The sequence below is a fragment of the Electrophorus electricus genome, chromosome 14 (assembly GCF_013358815.1).
Source record: "Electrophorus electricus isolate fEleEle1 chromosome 14, fEleEle1.pri, whole genome shotgun sequence".
NCBI lineage: Eukaryota > Metazoa > Chordata > Actinopteri > Gymnotiformes > Gymnotidae > Electrophorus > Electrophorus electricus.
The window spans coordinates 16,177,350-16,195,177 of NC_049548.1; the positions used below are offsets into that span (position 1 = coordinate 16,177,350).

Sequence of the window (17,828 nt, forward strand, 5' to 3'; positions counted from 1 at the left end):
GCAGAGGTTTCTGGATCCTGAATGTTGCAAGACAGGTACGGGGGAGCTGGTATGCACTCCAGGTCAGGTAACTGGCAAAGCTAACATGTACAGGAAAGGGTTGTACATGTATGGCAATACTTTGCAGTGAGAGTGCGAGGGAAGAGAGCTTAAATAGGAGAGTTCAGAAAGGGAAAGAACTAATTGGGTGTAATTGACTCATAATGAAAGGGACGTGTTCAAATAGCAATGTAGAGTTCAATTAGTGAGGTCATTCATGCCATGAAGAAACAGGTGTCAATTATGGCCCTTATTTAAAGAAGGAGGGCAGCAAATGTACCTGCTGGTTTTAGCCCTTGCTCAGTAAAATGGGTTGTTCCAGACATTGCACCGAAGGAGAAAGAACTTTGATCAAGAAGTTGATTGTAGAGGGGAAAACAAAGAAGTGCAGAAAATAATTGGCTGCTCAACTAAAAGATCTCAAATGCTTTAAAATGGCAAACTAACAAGAATGGCAAAGAAGCATCCAATGATCAGCTCCAGGGAAATCAAAGATCAGTTACCTGTGAGTACTGCAACAATCAGAAGACGCCTACATGAAGCCAAACTATTTGGTAAGAATTCCTCGTAAAGTACCATTACTGAAAAAAATAAGTGTTGAAAAGGTTACGGTTTGTCAAAGAAGACATTGACTGGCCTAAAGAGAAGTGGCGCAACATTCTATGGACAGAAGAGTGCAAGATTGTTCTTACTGGGTCTAAAGGCTACAGACGACCCGTAAACACTGAATTCAAGCCACAGTACACTGTGAAGACTGTAAAACATGAAGGTGCAAGCATAATGGTTTGAGGATGTTTCTCATACTTTGGAGTCGGACCCATTTATCGCATATCAGGCACCATGGACCAGTTTGACTATATTAAAATACTGGAAGAGGTCATGTTGCCTTATGCTGAAGAAGAAATGCCCTTGAAATGGATGTTTCAGCAGGACAACGACCCCAAACACACCAGCAAGAGGGCAACATCCTGGTTCCAGACCAACAAGATTGATGTCATGAAGTGGCCAGCCCAATCCCCAGACCTCAATCCGATTGAGAATTTGTGGAGTGACATCAAAAATGTTGTTTTGATGCAAAACCCAAGAATCCATAAGAACTGTGGAATGTAGTCCAGTCAGCTTGGGCTGAAATATCTGTTCACAGGTGTCAGATGTTAATTGACTCCATGCCACACAGATGTAAAGCAGTTATCAGAAATAAAGGTTATACAACTAAATATTAGTTCAGTGATCAACAGAAAAGCTAAATCCGTAAACAACTTTCAGTTTATACTGTAAATATTACCGTTTGTAAATGAAAATGAAGACACTGCTAATTTTTTGAATGGCCCATTATTCTTTTGTCTTCATTTTCAGTTTAAAAATTTATATTTCCTTCATGTTTTTATTTGGAATTGAATGTGCAGTGCTCCCAGTGCCTTTGTGTATATGAAAATAAATGCTAATATGAGGATTGAGCTTTTTCTCAGTTGTTTTAAACACACTGCTATTATTTTGCACATAACTGTATATATATATATATATATATATATATATATATATATATATAAAACTGTATATATAAAGTATATATAATAAAATACTCAATGACATAGAACACCGACTTAATACTCGCAATGCATTGATTAACAAATCTTACAATAAGACTGAAAGGTGCAAATCAACAGGCCCCCTTAGCAGAGCCATTGGATCTAGCATGGCCCACCTGGGTCAAATGGTCTAGAACTGCCACTGTTCTGTCCTATGATGAAGTGATTTTCATGTATATTTTACAAGTAAACTAAGTGTACATGTGGTAACTGCTGAATAAATATTCTGATAGCCCACAAGGGTTTTATTTCTCTCTGGCTCCTACCAACTGCCTATGTGAGTCTGATACTTGGGCAGGGAATTCAGGAGATATTGAAGTTGTTCAGTTATCTGTATAGAATTAACATTAGTGAGGCTAATTTGACTGTACAAGCTAGCATTGTTTCCAAACTATATTAATATTAACATTCTCCTAAAGTGGCATTCTAAAGAAATACTTCAGATATCATAGATGGTTATCCAGAGCTTCTCAGCTTTTTTTTTTTTTGCTAGATTCTGTTACACTGCCTGCTTGGATCAGAGTGTCAAAACTATGTCAAATATGGTGTGTCTATATTAAATCTATTTTCAGCTATTCAGGAGTGGAAGAAATATTCATAGCAAAATTTGAAATGGTGTCTCTAAGGATAGCGTTGTGAAAGTGAAAACAATGGGTAGTTGAGGAAAGCAAGAGAGAGGTCAAATTTGTATGACTTTCTGCCTGACTGCAGAACAAGGAAGGATTTGAGCTGCCTTTTGAACTGTGGAGAAACAAAACACACACACACACACACACACACACACACACACACACACACACACAAAATCAATCTGTTGCTCACACCACTAGTGGAGATCCCCCACATACAGCAAAGGACATTTATATAATCACGCACGTCATCATTAAAGGAAGGCCACCGAAACTTTCTAGTCAGTAAGCGTGTTGTGTGGGATGACCATTACACAGGGTAGTATGAGCCCATTACAGGAGAGTTCCTGGATGGATGAAAGGATGGTAAAACTGTAAATGCACATCTTTATTAAACAGCTTAATTGAAATGTTGTCAAGGTGTTTTGAAGCATGACAATTTTCATAAATCATAGCGAGAATGGTAATGTAATTAGCACAAGTAATGACTAATCTAGAGTGTTGAATGCTATTTGCAAAGAAATGATATCGCAAACATTAGATTTGAGACATCACGAATATCAATGCAGAACAATAGGGCATATGTGACAAGAAAGAAAGAAAGAAAGAAAGAAAGAAAAGTGCTCTGAAATATGCATATATAAGGCAATATGGATGTATGTATGTGTAACAGGAATATGATGAGGTGGCCTATGTTACTGCAAAAAGGCAGTATTTCATGCAATATTAAGTACAAATTGTCCTTGGTGAAAAAAATTACTAAAGAACAAGACATATATTGTTGCCACTGTAGTTGGGTTGACTATATTGTGAAGCTTTTCCTGTCCCAACAATGAACCCATTATTGAAAGGGGAGAGCAAACAGCAGCAGAAACAGAACAATGTCCACTTAAGCTTGATAATGAAGGGCTGCTCGGGAACGTGTCTTTTTCGCTGTGTGGAGTTCAAACTTAGCCCATCTCCACAAGTCTGTCAGCTGCAGTATGTCTCAGAGACTGGGGTGGAGCCTTGAGGAAAATCACGAGCTGGGAAGGACTGCTGACTAAAGCACTGGGTGCAACTCCAGTTTTCAATCTATGAAATATATCTGAAGATAACCCCAGTTTTGTATGCAAAATCATACACACTTGGATTATTTACATAAGAAGGTGTAAAATTGATGTCATAGCACTGTTGGGATCACTCAAAGGAATCCATCAATGTACCCCAGTGGCACTGTACCCCAGTGGCATTAAAGGTTCTGTGGCTGAGGTTTTGACACTACTTGTTACAAATGGATGACCCATGAATCAACCAAATTGTTTATCCAGTGGGAGGACAGCTCATGTGTACATTATAGTGTGACTAGACTTGCATGGCATGTATTTGCTGTGTGTGTGTGCGTGAGCGCCATGCTGAGATAGACTTCATGCTGGTCTTTCCCACACATGCCACTCTCTATGACCTCCCATCTGCTGTGTTTCTCAGTTCTCTCTCTCTCTCTCTCTCTCTCTCTCTCTCTCTCTCTCTCTCTCTCTCTCTCTCTCCATGTGTTTTTCTGATGCGCATGTCCAGGAATCCACTGTGTCTCCAGATGGGTATATAAATTATAAATCTACACCTACACCAATCGTTCCTGTCCTCCCTTGTTGATATCAAATAAACACTAATCCAAAACCATCAAACAGATCACATTTCAATCAAACAAACACAAATAAGCCAGATCTCATTCCATATTAAAATTACAATAGGAGATTAAAAGTAGTGTAATTACATCAAATGCCTGAATAATAATGATTTTAAAGAAAAGTTTCAAATCTAGAACTTGGATGATTCAGTAGGTAGGACTGCAAGTGTACAATATTTAGACTCGGTCAGTAGTGGGTACGGTGCTGTCCTTTGAGGATACTCCAGTTTTGGACATAGTGTTGAGCAACAGACAACCAAGTCTCTTAAATGGGTTAGATTCTAAATAGGTGTTATCAACTGCACAAATTCTCTGGGTGCTCCAACTCTGTATCTAATCGGTCACTGTCTCCGTGCAGGTTTATTCTAATCACAGCTACAATCAGGGCCATTGTTCGGACACAACAGTGCAGATGATTGGTTAAGGCCTCAGCGGGCAGTGCGGATTGATGACATGGAACACATACCCGGCTCTGCAGCAGTATATGGGAAATACAGCAGTCTGACATGCTAGCATGCCAGAATCAGGACACAAAGAAACCCTTTCCAGAAGAGCAGAAAATACACTGTAAATGAAGCAGTGATTAGAAGTTGGTAGAATCTGGAATGAACACCAAAGTGTGATTTCCAGGTTTGCCTTAGTGTGTATGCTTATTTTGCATGCAGCAGTAACATTTTTTGTTACTTTTCAAAATTTTTTATGTATGTTGAAATGCATGTTAAAACACTCAAACACTGTCTCCAGAGAACAGCAGATTTAAACACAATCATTTCTAGAGGTGAAACAGTCCTACATGGTCATGTGAGATATATGGGTTTTCTTTAAAAAGGAAATAATTCTAAGAATACATTAGAGTTACAAATTAAAACTGACATTTGTTTTAGAATTTCATAATTGTGAAATACTTGTGCTATTTAAATTAGGGCCTACACCACCTGTTTTGCCCAAAAGCACTCGTTTGTCACCTTGGAGCCGAGCAGACATCTTGATGCATCTTGACTTCATATGCCTACTCTAAGGTCACTCAGCCCAGCAGTTCTGATTTGTTTGACAAGAATTGACCCGCCCACATGAGGCATGTCCTGAATCTTATGCATGCTTCCTGGAGTGAGACTGAATCTAGCCAGAGACTTACAGGATCTATGTGCCAGCGAATTTGGTGCCCAGTGGCTCCCGAAGGACATTAATGGCTGAATAGTGACTTTTAAACTCCTTTCAGTTGCATATTCATGAAGGTCAATATAATCTATTGGCTACTGCATTCACAGGCTACTAAATTTACTTCTACAGTAGATTTAAATCTAATTTTAATATGGTATGTGCCTCAGTAATGTTTCAGGGGTCTGCAGCTCCAGGTGTGGGTAATTTTAAAGTACACTTTCAGTGTTTGTAGCACAACCTACTCTGCCCTTTTGCTCTAAGCATGAACAAAGCAAAGCGCCATACCTACATACCAGGTATAAATGAAGACTTGGCATTAGTAGAAATCCAACCACCACAGTGAAGACAAATTACCACCATAACATATTACTGATGGCATGGTTTAAACAAACCATTGTTATTGTACATATTAATGTGAATTTTGAGGATTTTGCAGACTGCTTCTCATCCCACCCCAGCAAGAAAGGGAGCAGAGAGGTTTTTCTAGGTTTCAAAATATAAAATAAAAAAAACACAAAGAGGTGGGAATGTGTGTGTGTGGTGTGGTGTGGTGTGTGTGTGTATGTGTGTGGAGATGGGACTGTTTGGAAGAGAAAACTGAAGCTTCTGTTAACTGTGAGGCTGGCTGAAATTTCTTTTTTTTTTTTTATTGAGATTGAAAAAGATATTGAATTGAAATATAGTGTTAAGTGATGAAATGTGGATATATACCTTTATGTTTGCTAAGGCCTTTAGAATCCTGTGGAATGTCTGAAATGGCTTACAGTCATTTAATGACTAATGTTTTACATACGTCATTTAATGACTAATGTTTTACATACGTCATTTAATGACTAATGTTTTACATACGTCATTTAATGACTAATGTTTTACATACGTCATTTAATGACTAATGTTTTACATACATTAGACTGTTCACAAAAAAGCACATTATTTTATTAAGTTGGTATTAGAGCAATAAGTGGCAATTGACTTTAGAACAAGCCTTTTCTTTTAACCCCCCCCCCAAAAAAAACCCAAAACAAAAACAAAAGTCAGTTCTCTCAGATTACTAGCCCTGAAGAAACAGAAAGGGCTGAGAGCGCTCACTAGTGCATTCACTGGTTTCTGAGGCCTTTTCCGCAGAGGGAAGAAGAAAGAACACACACTTTGTAGCATCCAGTGGAAGTCAAACCAAAAGGTCCCTGTAAATGGATTTCTGTTTCTTCCTAAAAAAATTAAAAATCAGTTACAAAAGACAGAGCATAAACTTTGTCTTCTTTGAGCCATCATGTTATTACATAAGTATGGAACAGCAGTGAGAATGTTCCTGAGATATGATCCCAGGTTGGGTTTCACACACCTTTCTCTGATAATAGATCCAGTGAGCAAGCCCTAGATAGAATTTGCATTTGAGGTGAGACATGGACTACAGTAGTGAGCCAAAGCCATGACGTGCATGCAAGTCACTGAGTTACTGAGTTCCCTTGCTGAGTTTTAGTTCAATTTAGTTCAATGAACATCACTGGTAACACCTGCAGTACACCAAGTCTTCGCTCGATCAAGCTGGGTAGATAGTGGCCAATACTGGCTGCTCTGGAGCAGTAGGGGTTAATACTCCTGGTCCTTAGCTCTTGCAACAGTTGCATAACAAACAATGAACACCTAGTGGTGGTGTTTGGTTTATGGGTGGCACAGACAGCCAACAACAGTGTCTCTCAAGACTGACTTCACCTTTAGTTAAATATGTTTATACAAAGCAAACAAAACACAGAAACTAAACTTCTCTGATAATCTTTCAATAAATACATATAGGTTAATGCCTTATTGTATGTGCTTTGGGATTCAAGAATTTCAGTATTTCAGTGTGAGTACTACTGATGTAGAGGATGTCCAACTGAGCTTTGCAACCCTTCTGCCTTTGTCGGTTTCTTTTTCACTTGTGATACATGAAGGAGGTTGTCAAAAAATTAAAATGCAAGAAAGGTGACAATCTTTGTGTATTTCTCATGCATAAATCAGAATACAAATGTACTTTCGCATATTCCTAATAGTACTTGCATGCCTTCCAACATACTAACAAGATAAGCCAGCACCCGCCAACTCCCCAGTTTGAAAATTTGCATCCTTTGTTGCACTGTAACATTGCCACAGCCTACAATGAAAAAGATCAATAACAAATGGCTTTAAAATAAATAAATGAATATCATAAAATTACTCAGAACTGTCTAATACTCCCATCACCCAATTCGTAACACCACTAGAAATAGTTCCATTTATCCCCCTTAATGTAAAGCCCCCTTGAGGTTGTATAAATTGAACTTAATAAATAATAATAAAATAATCATAATAAATATATTTTGAAAATACAAGCTTTGGATGAACAGAGGGGACTCAGGGCTCATCTCCATGCACACTCCAGTAGGAGGTGCCTGTATGAGACAAGCTCTACACTGACAGCCTTAATTTTGGGGTGTCTTTGATAAAAAAATTAATGATAATGCACTTTTGAAGCAAGCTATCTTGTCACATGCCCTTCTGTCAGTGCATGTCATCATTGTGGCTTGACCATATGTGGGGTTTAACAACTCATTTGTGATATTCTGGTTTCAGCAGAATCTTGTTCTTGAAAACAATGTCATATGCCATACATAGGCATTGATTTCCTACCACCCTGTATTCACAGAAATATTCATTTTAACATATTATTTGCAAGTAATAAAACTAGGCAACACTAAATTACATCTCTACTGTTACAGTGTAAATATGCTATTAGTAACAGAGCAAAATACTAAGAAACATATCATAATGCACTTATGCTTTGTCCTATATAATTATAAATTATATAAATTATACAGAGTATCACTATAATAAGTAAATAAAGTATGAATAAGTACAGAGTTACTATAGAGTATCAAACAGTGGTTATACATTGCAACTCATTGTATATAAAAATGTTGTATATTACACTGAATTATATACTATATTCTCTAACAATGGCTATATAAGGTTTCTTGTTTCATGAAAGTGATTTGTAAGGATTTTCTATTATAGTTTGCAATTTTCAAGAAAAAAGTCGGTCTAGACGATTAAATGTTTATATAAATTACCAAAATCACCACATTTCAGGCTCATTGGTCAATGACCAAGTATGTTTACATCTAGAAAGAATTTGTCTTTGGTTATATAGTACATCCCAATACACATCAGAATTTTCAAATCACAAATATCCATGCCTAAATCATCCATGCATACACACAGTCACAAAGGCAGGCAGACATTCTTTTTTATACATTCACACATACACTTATTCAAATATATTATATTAAAAAAAGGTTAATACATTATATATATATATATATATATATATATATATATATATATATATATATATATATATATGGGTGTGCAAATAAAGTGGTATTACAATAGAAAAACACTACATGCATTAATTGTTCATGACAGTGATGGCACGGGAGTAAAAACATTTTCTGTAGTCTGGTAGTTCTGACCCTCATAAGACAGAAGCACTCATCTAACGGGGAGAAGTTGGAATAGGATTTGGAATGTTCAGTGCGTGAGGTCAGCAATGATTCTGCTGTTCTGCTGGTATACAAGTCATGACGATGTTCTGGGTTTGAATCTTTAGTCTTTCCTGCAGATCTGATGATGTGCTGTAGTTTGTAAAGGTCATGTTTGTTGGCAGAGCCGCACCAGACCAGGACGTTGGTAATGACTGACTCTCTGATTGCTGTGTAGAACTGGACTAGTGGCTTCTGAATTAGGTTGAACCTTTTCAGTTGTTTTAGTACATGGACCTTTTTCAAAAATGTAGTTAATACTGGCATCCCAATTCAGGTTCCTGGTGACTATAGTTCCCAGAAACTGTGAAGGAAATCAGTTTTGCCCAGAATGGTGGGGGGTGGGAGTGGAGATGGAGGTATTTTGATTGCATTTTACTTCAAGTTGTTGTGACTGCTCTAGGGGACCAGCTGATCAATTACCTGCCAATATGCAGACTGATCCCCTGGCCCAGGTGAGAAAGATGGCTGTAATGTCATCTGTAACCATCAGGACTTTGACTGATGGGTCCTTGGAAGTGCAGTCATTAGTGTACAGTAAGAAGAACAATAAAGAAAGAAGACGGCCTTGGGCGTCCAGTGTTAACTGACTGTAGTTGGCAAGAATTCTACTGACCTCACCTGCCATATCCTAATTCTGAGGAAATTATCCAGTAAACCACTAGCAGGTGGAAACAGGGACACTGAGCTTGGTGATGTGACGATGGACTTAGACAATAATACTTAATAAAACATTCAAAACATAGAGAATTCTATTGCAAGTTCTTTGGCATTTGATATATTTTGAAAGATGAAGAGCAGACCCATATTGACTGCAACATGAACATACCTACTGATTCAAAATGCAGGTCCTGCGCTCACACCAGTCTCTCCAAGGATTTCATCATAGAGGCATCATAGAGAAGAATTGATCATAGAGTCCCAAGGCCATAAGGAAAACAGCAATACACATTCTATAAAACAGCATAATCATGCTCTAATGTTTGGCTTCCCTGGCAGGGCCAGTAATATGCTGTCTGTATTGCAGTAGTCGTGACTGAGACTCATTCTGTTTAAGTGCCCTAAAACACCAAAAACAGAATCAGTGTGTTTGTGCTTCCCTCTGTTAACCTGTTCAGTAAGAGCTTGCTGTGCCTTGCATGGGCAGGAATATAAACTCCAACAAAAATGATCGACGAACCTTTCCAAGAGGAATAAAAAATAAATAAAAAGTCTACTATTTCTAGAGGTTTCAAGATTTGAGCAGCATTTAGTCATCATTATGGCATCTGTACAACAATCTTAATTTATATAAAAACAAGTTCCACCCCCTATAAATTTCCGTGCTAGCTTTGTGACTCCATTCTCTAGAGGTGAAAACCAAGTAGATCTGTAGCCATTTTGGAGCGTCACACTATGATATTTGCTTTAATTATACTGGGAATGAAAAGAAAGCTCATGGATGTCTGGGAAAAATTGTTTCATGACTGCAACCATGATTTAGACATAAACATTCAGAGGTGATTATGGAGCTAAAGAGAAAAGAGAAGAGAAAAAGAAACAGAAGATGAAAGACATGAAGCTATAGAACAATTTGGGAGGGCAGATGTCCTTGATAAGCAGTTATCATTTCACATTTATTTTCCATGAAAACATGCTGAAATCTGTATATATGTACATATAGGCCTATAACATAAAACGTTTTTTGAGCCAACCCAGTCAAATTTGTTCAGCACCACTAACTATTCTGCAATACATCTTTGATATGACCTAAGGAAAGTGTAGTTCATGCATGTGCTAATTTGCTTCTCGGTCATGTATATGTATGTGTATATGTCTTTGATATTGTGTTTTTGGCTAAGAGCATTACAGCTTCCTCTAAGGGGACACATCTGATATGGGCTAAATGTGTGGTGTCAAAATATCTTCAAAAGCAATCCAATCAGCATGTGCTGTCCACAGCAGCATACGAACTAAAGTAGTAATCAAGTGATGGATTGCCAGGGAGAAGCTACAAGCATGTGCTCAGAAATTTATTGGTTCATGTGGATTTTTTGTGAAATATTTTGTTTTAATTAATTTTCCATAAAGTAAATGCATAATGACGGTTTACTCGTCTTTTAACAAGACTCTAGCTATTAAAAGTATGGAAAGCATGTTAGTTAAGTTTTTATTAGAAATATTCCATATTTCGTTTCGATTACTTAATATACAAGACTTACCTTATTACCAGCCTCTAGGTAGGACGGATGGACGGACATACACACACACACACACACACACACACACGTCAGACTTGAATCATTATTAGCAATGTAATCAACAGTGTGGTAATGCAGTGCTGATGGTATAGAATATGATATGTTAGAGTGTATTGTCTTTGCTTCAACTCGCAGCACTGCTGACCACAGACACCATAAAGAGCAATCAACCATCAAATTAAATAAATGACATCCAACACATTCACCATGATACAATGGTGCACCCCCTCTGCCCACTACCACTGAAAACACATACTGCATAATCCCTGTGATGAAGATAAGATCTGGAATTCAGGTCATTTTTCAGTCTGTCTGCTCATATGGTGGCTGCTGAGATGATCTTTAATCTGCAAGTTTCACAGCAGTCTGCAGAATCTGATATTTTAATTGCACTGACAGATGACTACTGTGCCAGGATATTTTCCCATATCTTAATGCACTTTCAAAAACCTTTAACACAGGCTCTCCAACTAAAGTGTGTGTCATCAAGAATTCCTGTTTATTGGTCACTCAATACTGTCACACTCCATCTCATTTCTGACTTGTTTGAGTGTATTGTCGTTTCTACTGCACAGCAACCTTGGTCTTGACAAAGGCATATAATTTAAGGGTGTATAAATTAAACTACTACTACTACTACTACTAATAATAATAATAATGAGTCCTGTTTCTAAGCACTAACCTGGGTAAACGATTGACTGTAAAGGATATTTTCCTGTGTTCACTCACTGCTGTGGGGTCAAACACCATCTGTTGTACCATCTTCACATTTAAAATTAGATGGTTAGCATCACAATGCATAAACGTGTGGATTTGGGAAAAATGTGAGGATGGGCTACTGCCTCTGTGCATGAAGCAATGGCAAAGCCATTAGAGGACGTGGTGACGTAGGTCTTGGGTTGGCCACTGGTGAAATGGTTAGTTAAATTGCAGACAGACAGACAGACAGACAGACAGACAGACAGACAGACAGACAGACAGACAGACAGACAGACAGACAGACAGACAGACAGACAGACAGACAGACAGATAGATAGATAGATAGATAGATAGATAGATAGATAGATAGATCTGTCTGTGCCATCTGATTATTTAATCACATACCACAAACATACCACAGTTTGTCTCTGAGCGTTGCAGTTCCTATGGCAACTTCACTGCCACCCCTTTCATCACCCTCGCAGAACCCCTTCTCCCCACACCCCAGTTACTGTGTTCACCTATTTCCTTCTCCAAAACCATCAGTCCTGGTTCAAATATGTACACACCTGCCCTGTCTTCAGATGTTTCTATAAAAGCTCATCACTGCTTGGGCTCGGCTCCAGAGCTCTAAGATTTACATCCCACTCTCTGTGCATTTTCTTCTCTCTTTCTGATTACAACTATGGTGATCTGGAGCTGTTTGCTGTTCTGTCCTCCACCCTAAAACTGTTCTACCACTTGTGGTTCTTGGTTTGTCTGAAACAAAGACTGCACACTTGCATCCTACCTGGCCTTCATCGTCACATCACAACCAGTTAGAAAAGAACAACTCATCTGCTGCAACTGAAAGTGTTAAACACAGAATTGAAATAGGTTTCAGACGTGCACAGAACACAGACTCCTGCAGACATTTTGAGACAAAAGGTGTAACGCAGCCAGCATCATCGGCTCCCCAGCTGATGAAAATGACTTGATCTCTTGTCTAAGTAGAGGGACCAGAGCCTTTTGTAAATATTCCAGTTCGAATAACAGTAGTGCCACAGGCTTAAAACAAGCCATTGGACGTGGACATTTTTAGGTGAAAGTACAATAGATTTCTTCCACACAGTGGGTACTTTGAGTGAATGTACTGACTTTTAAAAAACAGGGCACCCTGATTGTGTGAGCTTTCTTTGTACACATGCCTAAACAAAAGCTGGACCTTTTGAGGCCCAGTGTCCAAATGTATGCACTTGTCTGAAGAGGACATCATTTGTCACGTTTGATTACAACCAACATTAGTTGGAGACCAATTGGTCATTGCATATATTTTTTGTATAGTACTTCAATCCTTTCCTATATAACCATCTTAACTCATATAATAATTACATATAATATGTAATATAGTCAGTAATAGTTTCAGATGCACTGTCCATCCACAATATTCCAAGTAGAAATCCCCTTTTAAAGAGCTTCTCCTCCATCACTGTTCCATACATTCAGAGTGCTGGTTTGAGATTTAAGTGTTTCATCACTATTACTATGGTTTGTGATTTGTTGTTTTTGATTTCTTAAACACAAGTTTATCTTGGTTGGAAATCTCAGTGATAATAGGATGTTTATGACAGTTCAAAAGGTGCGAATAAAAAAAATGAAGAAATGGAAAAAGAAAAAAAAAATGTAAATTTGGAATGTGTATTGGAATTTTAAAACTTTAATCACTCCTGTGGTACACTACAAAAGGGTTTATATGACACAGTTCAAGATTTTGTATTGTTCATAACTCACCTGAACTGTTTTATAAGATTCCCTTTTCACACAAGGACATGCTATTTTGGTTTTGAATTAATTCTGGCAATTTGTGTAGTATATAATTAGATCTCAAACTTATAAATAAATATAATTTTCAACATATAAAATGCAAAACATTTCATTAATTAATCTTTACCTTGGAACAACAATCACAGAACAGGATCACATACTGTATCACACCTATTCAAAAGTCAGTTTCATTAGCTGAAAGCTATTGTAAAGGACTTGAATGACATATCACTTTAATATGTAAAAATCCACACATAATAACCATTCTAACAACTTTCTTACATAGTTCCAGAAACTCCCAGATATTATAATCTTTGCAGTGTCTGATTTGATGTGGTTTCACACATGAACTCAGTAAAGTCAAGTATGATTTTGTTTGTCACAAGGGAAATAAGTGAAACCCCAGGGACCTGACTTGCTAGATAAAAATGTCTGATGTGTATTTACAGTAGATCTAGATTCTCAGTGCTGTAATTGCAATACAAAAGCAATAATTGTAATATGTAAATTTGTCGTGGTCAAGACCTGTTACTGGGGAAACTGCAGTTGTAATATTTGAGCCAAAAAAGGGCAGAATCTGTTGACATGATGTTATATCATGATGTGATATTATGGAAAATTCTCATGTAAATTAGATCCACCACACCTGCCACACACACACACACAATTATATTTGTTGTTCTCACAACTCATAGATGGAGTCTATATTCATGCACCTTTGCTCTCTTTAATGGAATTGGTATTATTAGCAGGAATTTGCATTGATTTACTTGAGTGATAAACATGATACAATGCTACTATCCACTCTGCTATTAAACCCACCAAGACCTGACAGAAGAACAAGGAAGAACAGAGTGCATGAGTAACAGCAGTGTACCAAACCTCTCAATGTATGTTTTTTTTTCCTAAGTACTTCTCTAAATATAATATTTTTTCAACAGTTGGCAATTATATTCTGTCTCTGTCTTATATAGTTGGCAATTATATTCTCTCTTAATACATCTTAGATTTTCAATACATCCAATGCTTCCAGCGAGGACAAAACAGTTTAAATCCATCTTACAGATATCTGTCCTCCAAGATCAATGGCTGCTGCCAGAGTTCAGCAAGGTCGACAGGGACTAAGAGAGTAATTTTATTTTATTGCTTTAGCAATATCATAAATATCTAGCATGCTGAGTTAGAGAGAGATGGCAGAAGTAGGGAGGATATGTAATTAGTATTTGCCATTTTGTTTTACACCAAAACAGCAAGGAGAAATAGTCAATTAAATAACACTAGATGCTTAAGTAGGAGACTCGATGTAACACTAAAACAATACAGTGGTTAGTTTTGAGCAATATCATCTACATATTATTCCACTTCATTAGATTCATACTGTATAATGCATGGATCTTACAAATTTGTTTTATTATCCATGCTACATTATGGCAGAGAAACACAAAATATAAAAAAAATCTCAAAACTATTAACTCCTAAATCTTCATCCTCTCCCACATTTTGTTATTTTAGATTATAAATATGAAAAACACCCAAATTACACAGCTTACTGCTCCAAATAAGTTCAAGTACAAAAAGTAAACTTTTAGCACAATGGTAAACAATTCACTAATAAAAATATTGCTTTTTAGAATTGACTTATAATAGACCATTAGCTATAATATATTATAATACATAATTCCTGCAGGGGGTTTGGGGCACAAGTAGCTATTAACTTGGTATTGCTAACCTAGACCAAAAGCTAACAAACTGGACTGTTGAGGATAACTAGCAGACTAGAGATCTAAAACTATCTACAGTTATCACAGCTGATTGCACAAGACTGCTGCCTGGAAAATGAATGGGAAGCAAAATTTAAAAAGCCTCACTTCACTGCAGTGAGAGTGCAGTGTTGGCTACAAAAGGCCATGGGGGAAAATTAAGAATTTCTCAACTTTATGCAAATGAGAAACTAATCTCATTAGCCATCAGATAATTACAGAATGTTGTGTGGCAGATGTTTTTGGAATGTGTCATGCCCATTAAGGCACATGCTGAAACTCAAGAGAAAATAAAGTTGGATAAACAACCTAATTTTTAACAATGTGTTCAAAGATCTACAGAACCTACAATACTTGGCCCATTTTCACCATGTTTTATCATGCAGAAACTAACCACACTTTATTACTTTAGTCTAGATTGTTAAATTCCCTTACATTTTTGTATGATTTCACCAAAGCAGCCAGCAGCTGCTGAGGGGAATTATTCACTTTGCTGCAGTGCATTTATATTTATGGCATTTAGCTGATGCTTTTAGCCAAAGCAACTTACAATTATGTCTGAATACAACTTGAGCAATTGAGGGTTAAGGGTCTTGGTCAGGGGCCCAACAGTGGCAACTTGGCAGTGGTGGGGCTTGAACTGACAACCTTCTGATTACTAGTCAACTACCTTAACCACTGAGTTCAATAAATGAACTCCTTAAACCTCTCAGTAGTACACTGTACCTCAGATACGATCATGAATTCATATAGCTAGCATATTCTCTGATACTTTAGCTGTATGAAGAGGTTTTGGATATAATTTTATCAGTATGGATATTTGTGTATTTTTGCAGTTAGTTGCTGTAATTTACACAATCTATTTTTTTTAATTTTGATTGCATTTCGCCTTGTAGGCAAACAAATTTAAAAGTACAATCTGCATCTCACTGCCGATCATTGCCTTTATTATTGTGACGCAGGCATGCAATATCTGGTAAAGGGAAGGTATAATTTGTTTTTTATTTTGTTGTTTAATCCTTAATATGATAGATGAACTGAGACTGTATTAAAGCACACACACACACACACACACACACACACACACACACACACACACACACACACACACACACACACACACACACACACAAAATCATAAATGCGTTATCAAATGTGTGAGATAAGGATCAGTGAGTAACACATTCCTACTGGAAAATAAAATAACTGACTATGTATAAGTACCTCCAAAAACCACACAGAAACAAACCACCCAACAAAATCACACTTTTTGGTGCTGAAGCCAGTAAAATGATGCCTGACCATTCAAGTTTATTTTTCAATAGTCTGCATGCATATATTAGTGTTGATGCAGAATGCAAATACTGGATACAATATCCCTTTATGTGCACACACAACAAATAGACAGACAAATATTACCTTGCAACTACTGTTACACTGAAAAGTACAGACCAACTTTAAAGAACATATTTCAAAATAAATCTGTTTTTTCCTCAAAGGTTTACAAAGATTTTTAACTATAAGTTTAAGTTTTTAATATGAACTTTAAGAAACTTAACTCCCTGTATTAGTGCTATAAATATACAAAAGGTGGGTCTTACCTGAATATTGTCAAATGATGCTTTGTTTGTCACATCATACAACAAAAGGAGAGCTGAAAAAAGCAGAAGTAAATGTTATTAGAACAGGAGGTACAGGAACACAAAGTGTAAACAGTTTATTCCTGAATTATTTTTCCAACCCCCCCACTTGGCCTTCATTTGCCAATTTATAGATTTGTTTGAAGGGTTAAGGAGACAGGTCCATGAAGGATGTACAATGGGTGGTAATTACAGCCTGTGGTGTGAAAGGCTGCACCTCACAGAACATACTGATAAACAGACATGTGCGTGCACACATGCACGCACACACACACACGCACAGCTGAGAGGTTTTAATGGAAGTTGCCATTATCAACATTCCACAGCCTGGAGACCATATGCATATCTCTGTAAACCTGACAGACACAATAACTAAACCTGCATGATGGGAGCACGAGACTACTGCATCCTATGACAGCATGGGCAGTTCTGCCACGGTACCATTTCAGCTCCATCGCACCATTCAAACCTGAATAAATGTGCTAAGTGGAACTCAAAACCCATCATGAATAGTACAGGCAACAGCTTGACTGCCGCATTTGCTGTATTACTGCTGTGAAGCTCCATCGTTATGCGCAAATTAATTCTTGTTTTAAGGAACACAGAGAGAGCTGAAGAAGTCATAAGCACTGTTATCTTGTGTAACATGTGCAGTCCTTCAGAACACCTTAAAACGACAGCTGCCTGAGGAGGAATCCCTAGGAGGTGGTTCTCGCTTCTGGTCCTGGACATTTGCACGTGCCTATGCTTTAGCATACTACTGCTCATCAAGTAATTACGAAGCTCTTCCAGAGCGGAGTCTCATACCTGAATCCCGTGAAACGATTCAATCATCTGAATCCCATGAAGCGACTCCGTCACCTGCTGCCCAATTAACTTGAACAATTCATAACTTTAAACTTTTTTTTTTTGGAACCTTCATACAGATGGTATTTTGAATCTCTAGTCATACTGTTTCTATATTCAGTGCACGTAATATTGTCAAAAGGATCCATCTGCCCTTTTAAAGAGCAAAAGTAAAAATACCCAGCTGCCCGACGGC

General features: G+C 37.5%; 1 protein-coding gene across 1 annotated transcript in view; it reads right to left on the reverse strand.

Moving 5' to 3' along the window:
• LOC113574258 (ras-related protein Rab-26) overlaps positions 1–17,828 on the reverse strand; it is a 66,540-nt gene that overhangs the window by 15,887 nt on the left and 32,825 nt on the right. Inside the window, exon 6 of the mRNA XM_027005033.2 lies at positions 16,748–16,800. Within this exon, the coding sequence (XP_026860834.2) occupies positions 16,748–16,800 (53 nt within the window). The remainder of the gene's footprint in view (positions 1–16,747; positions 16,801–17,828) is intronic.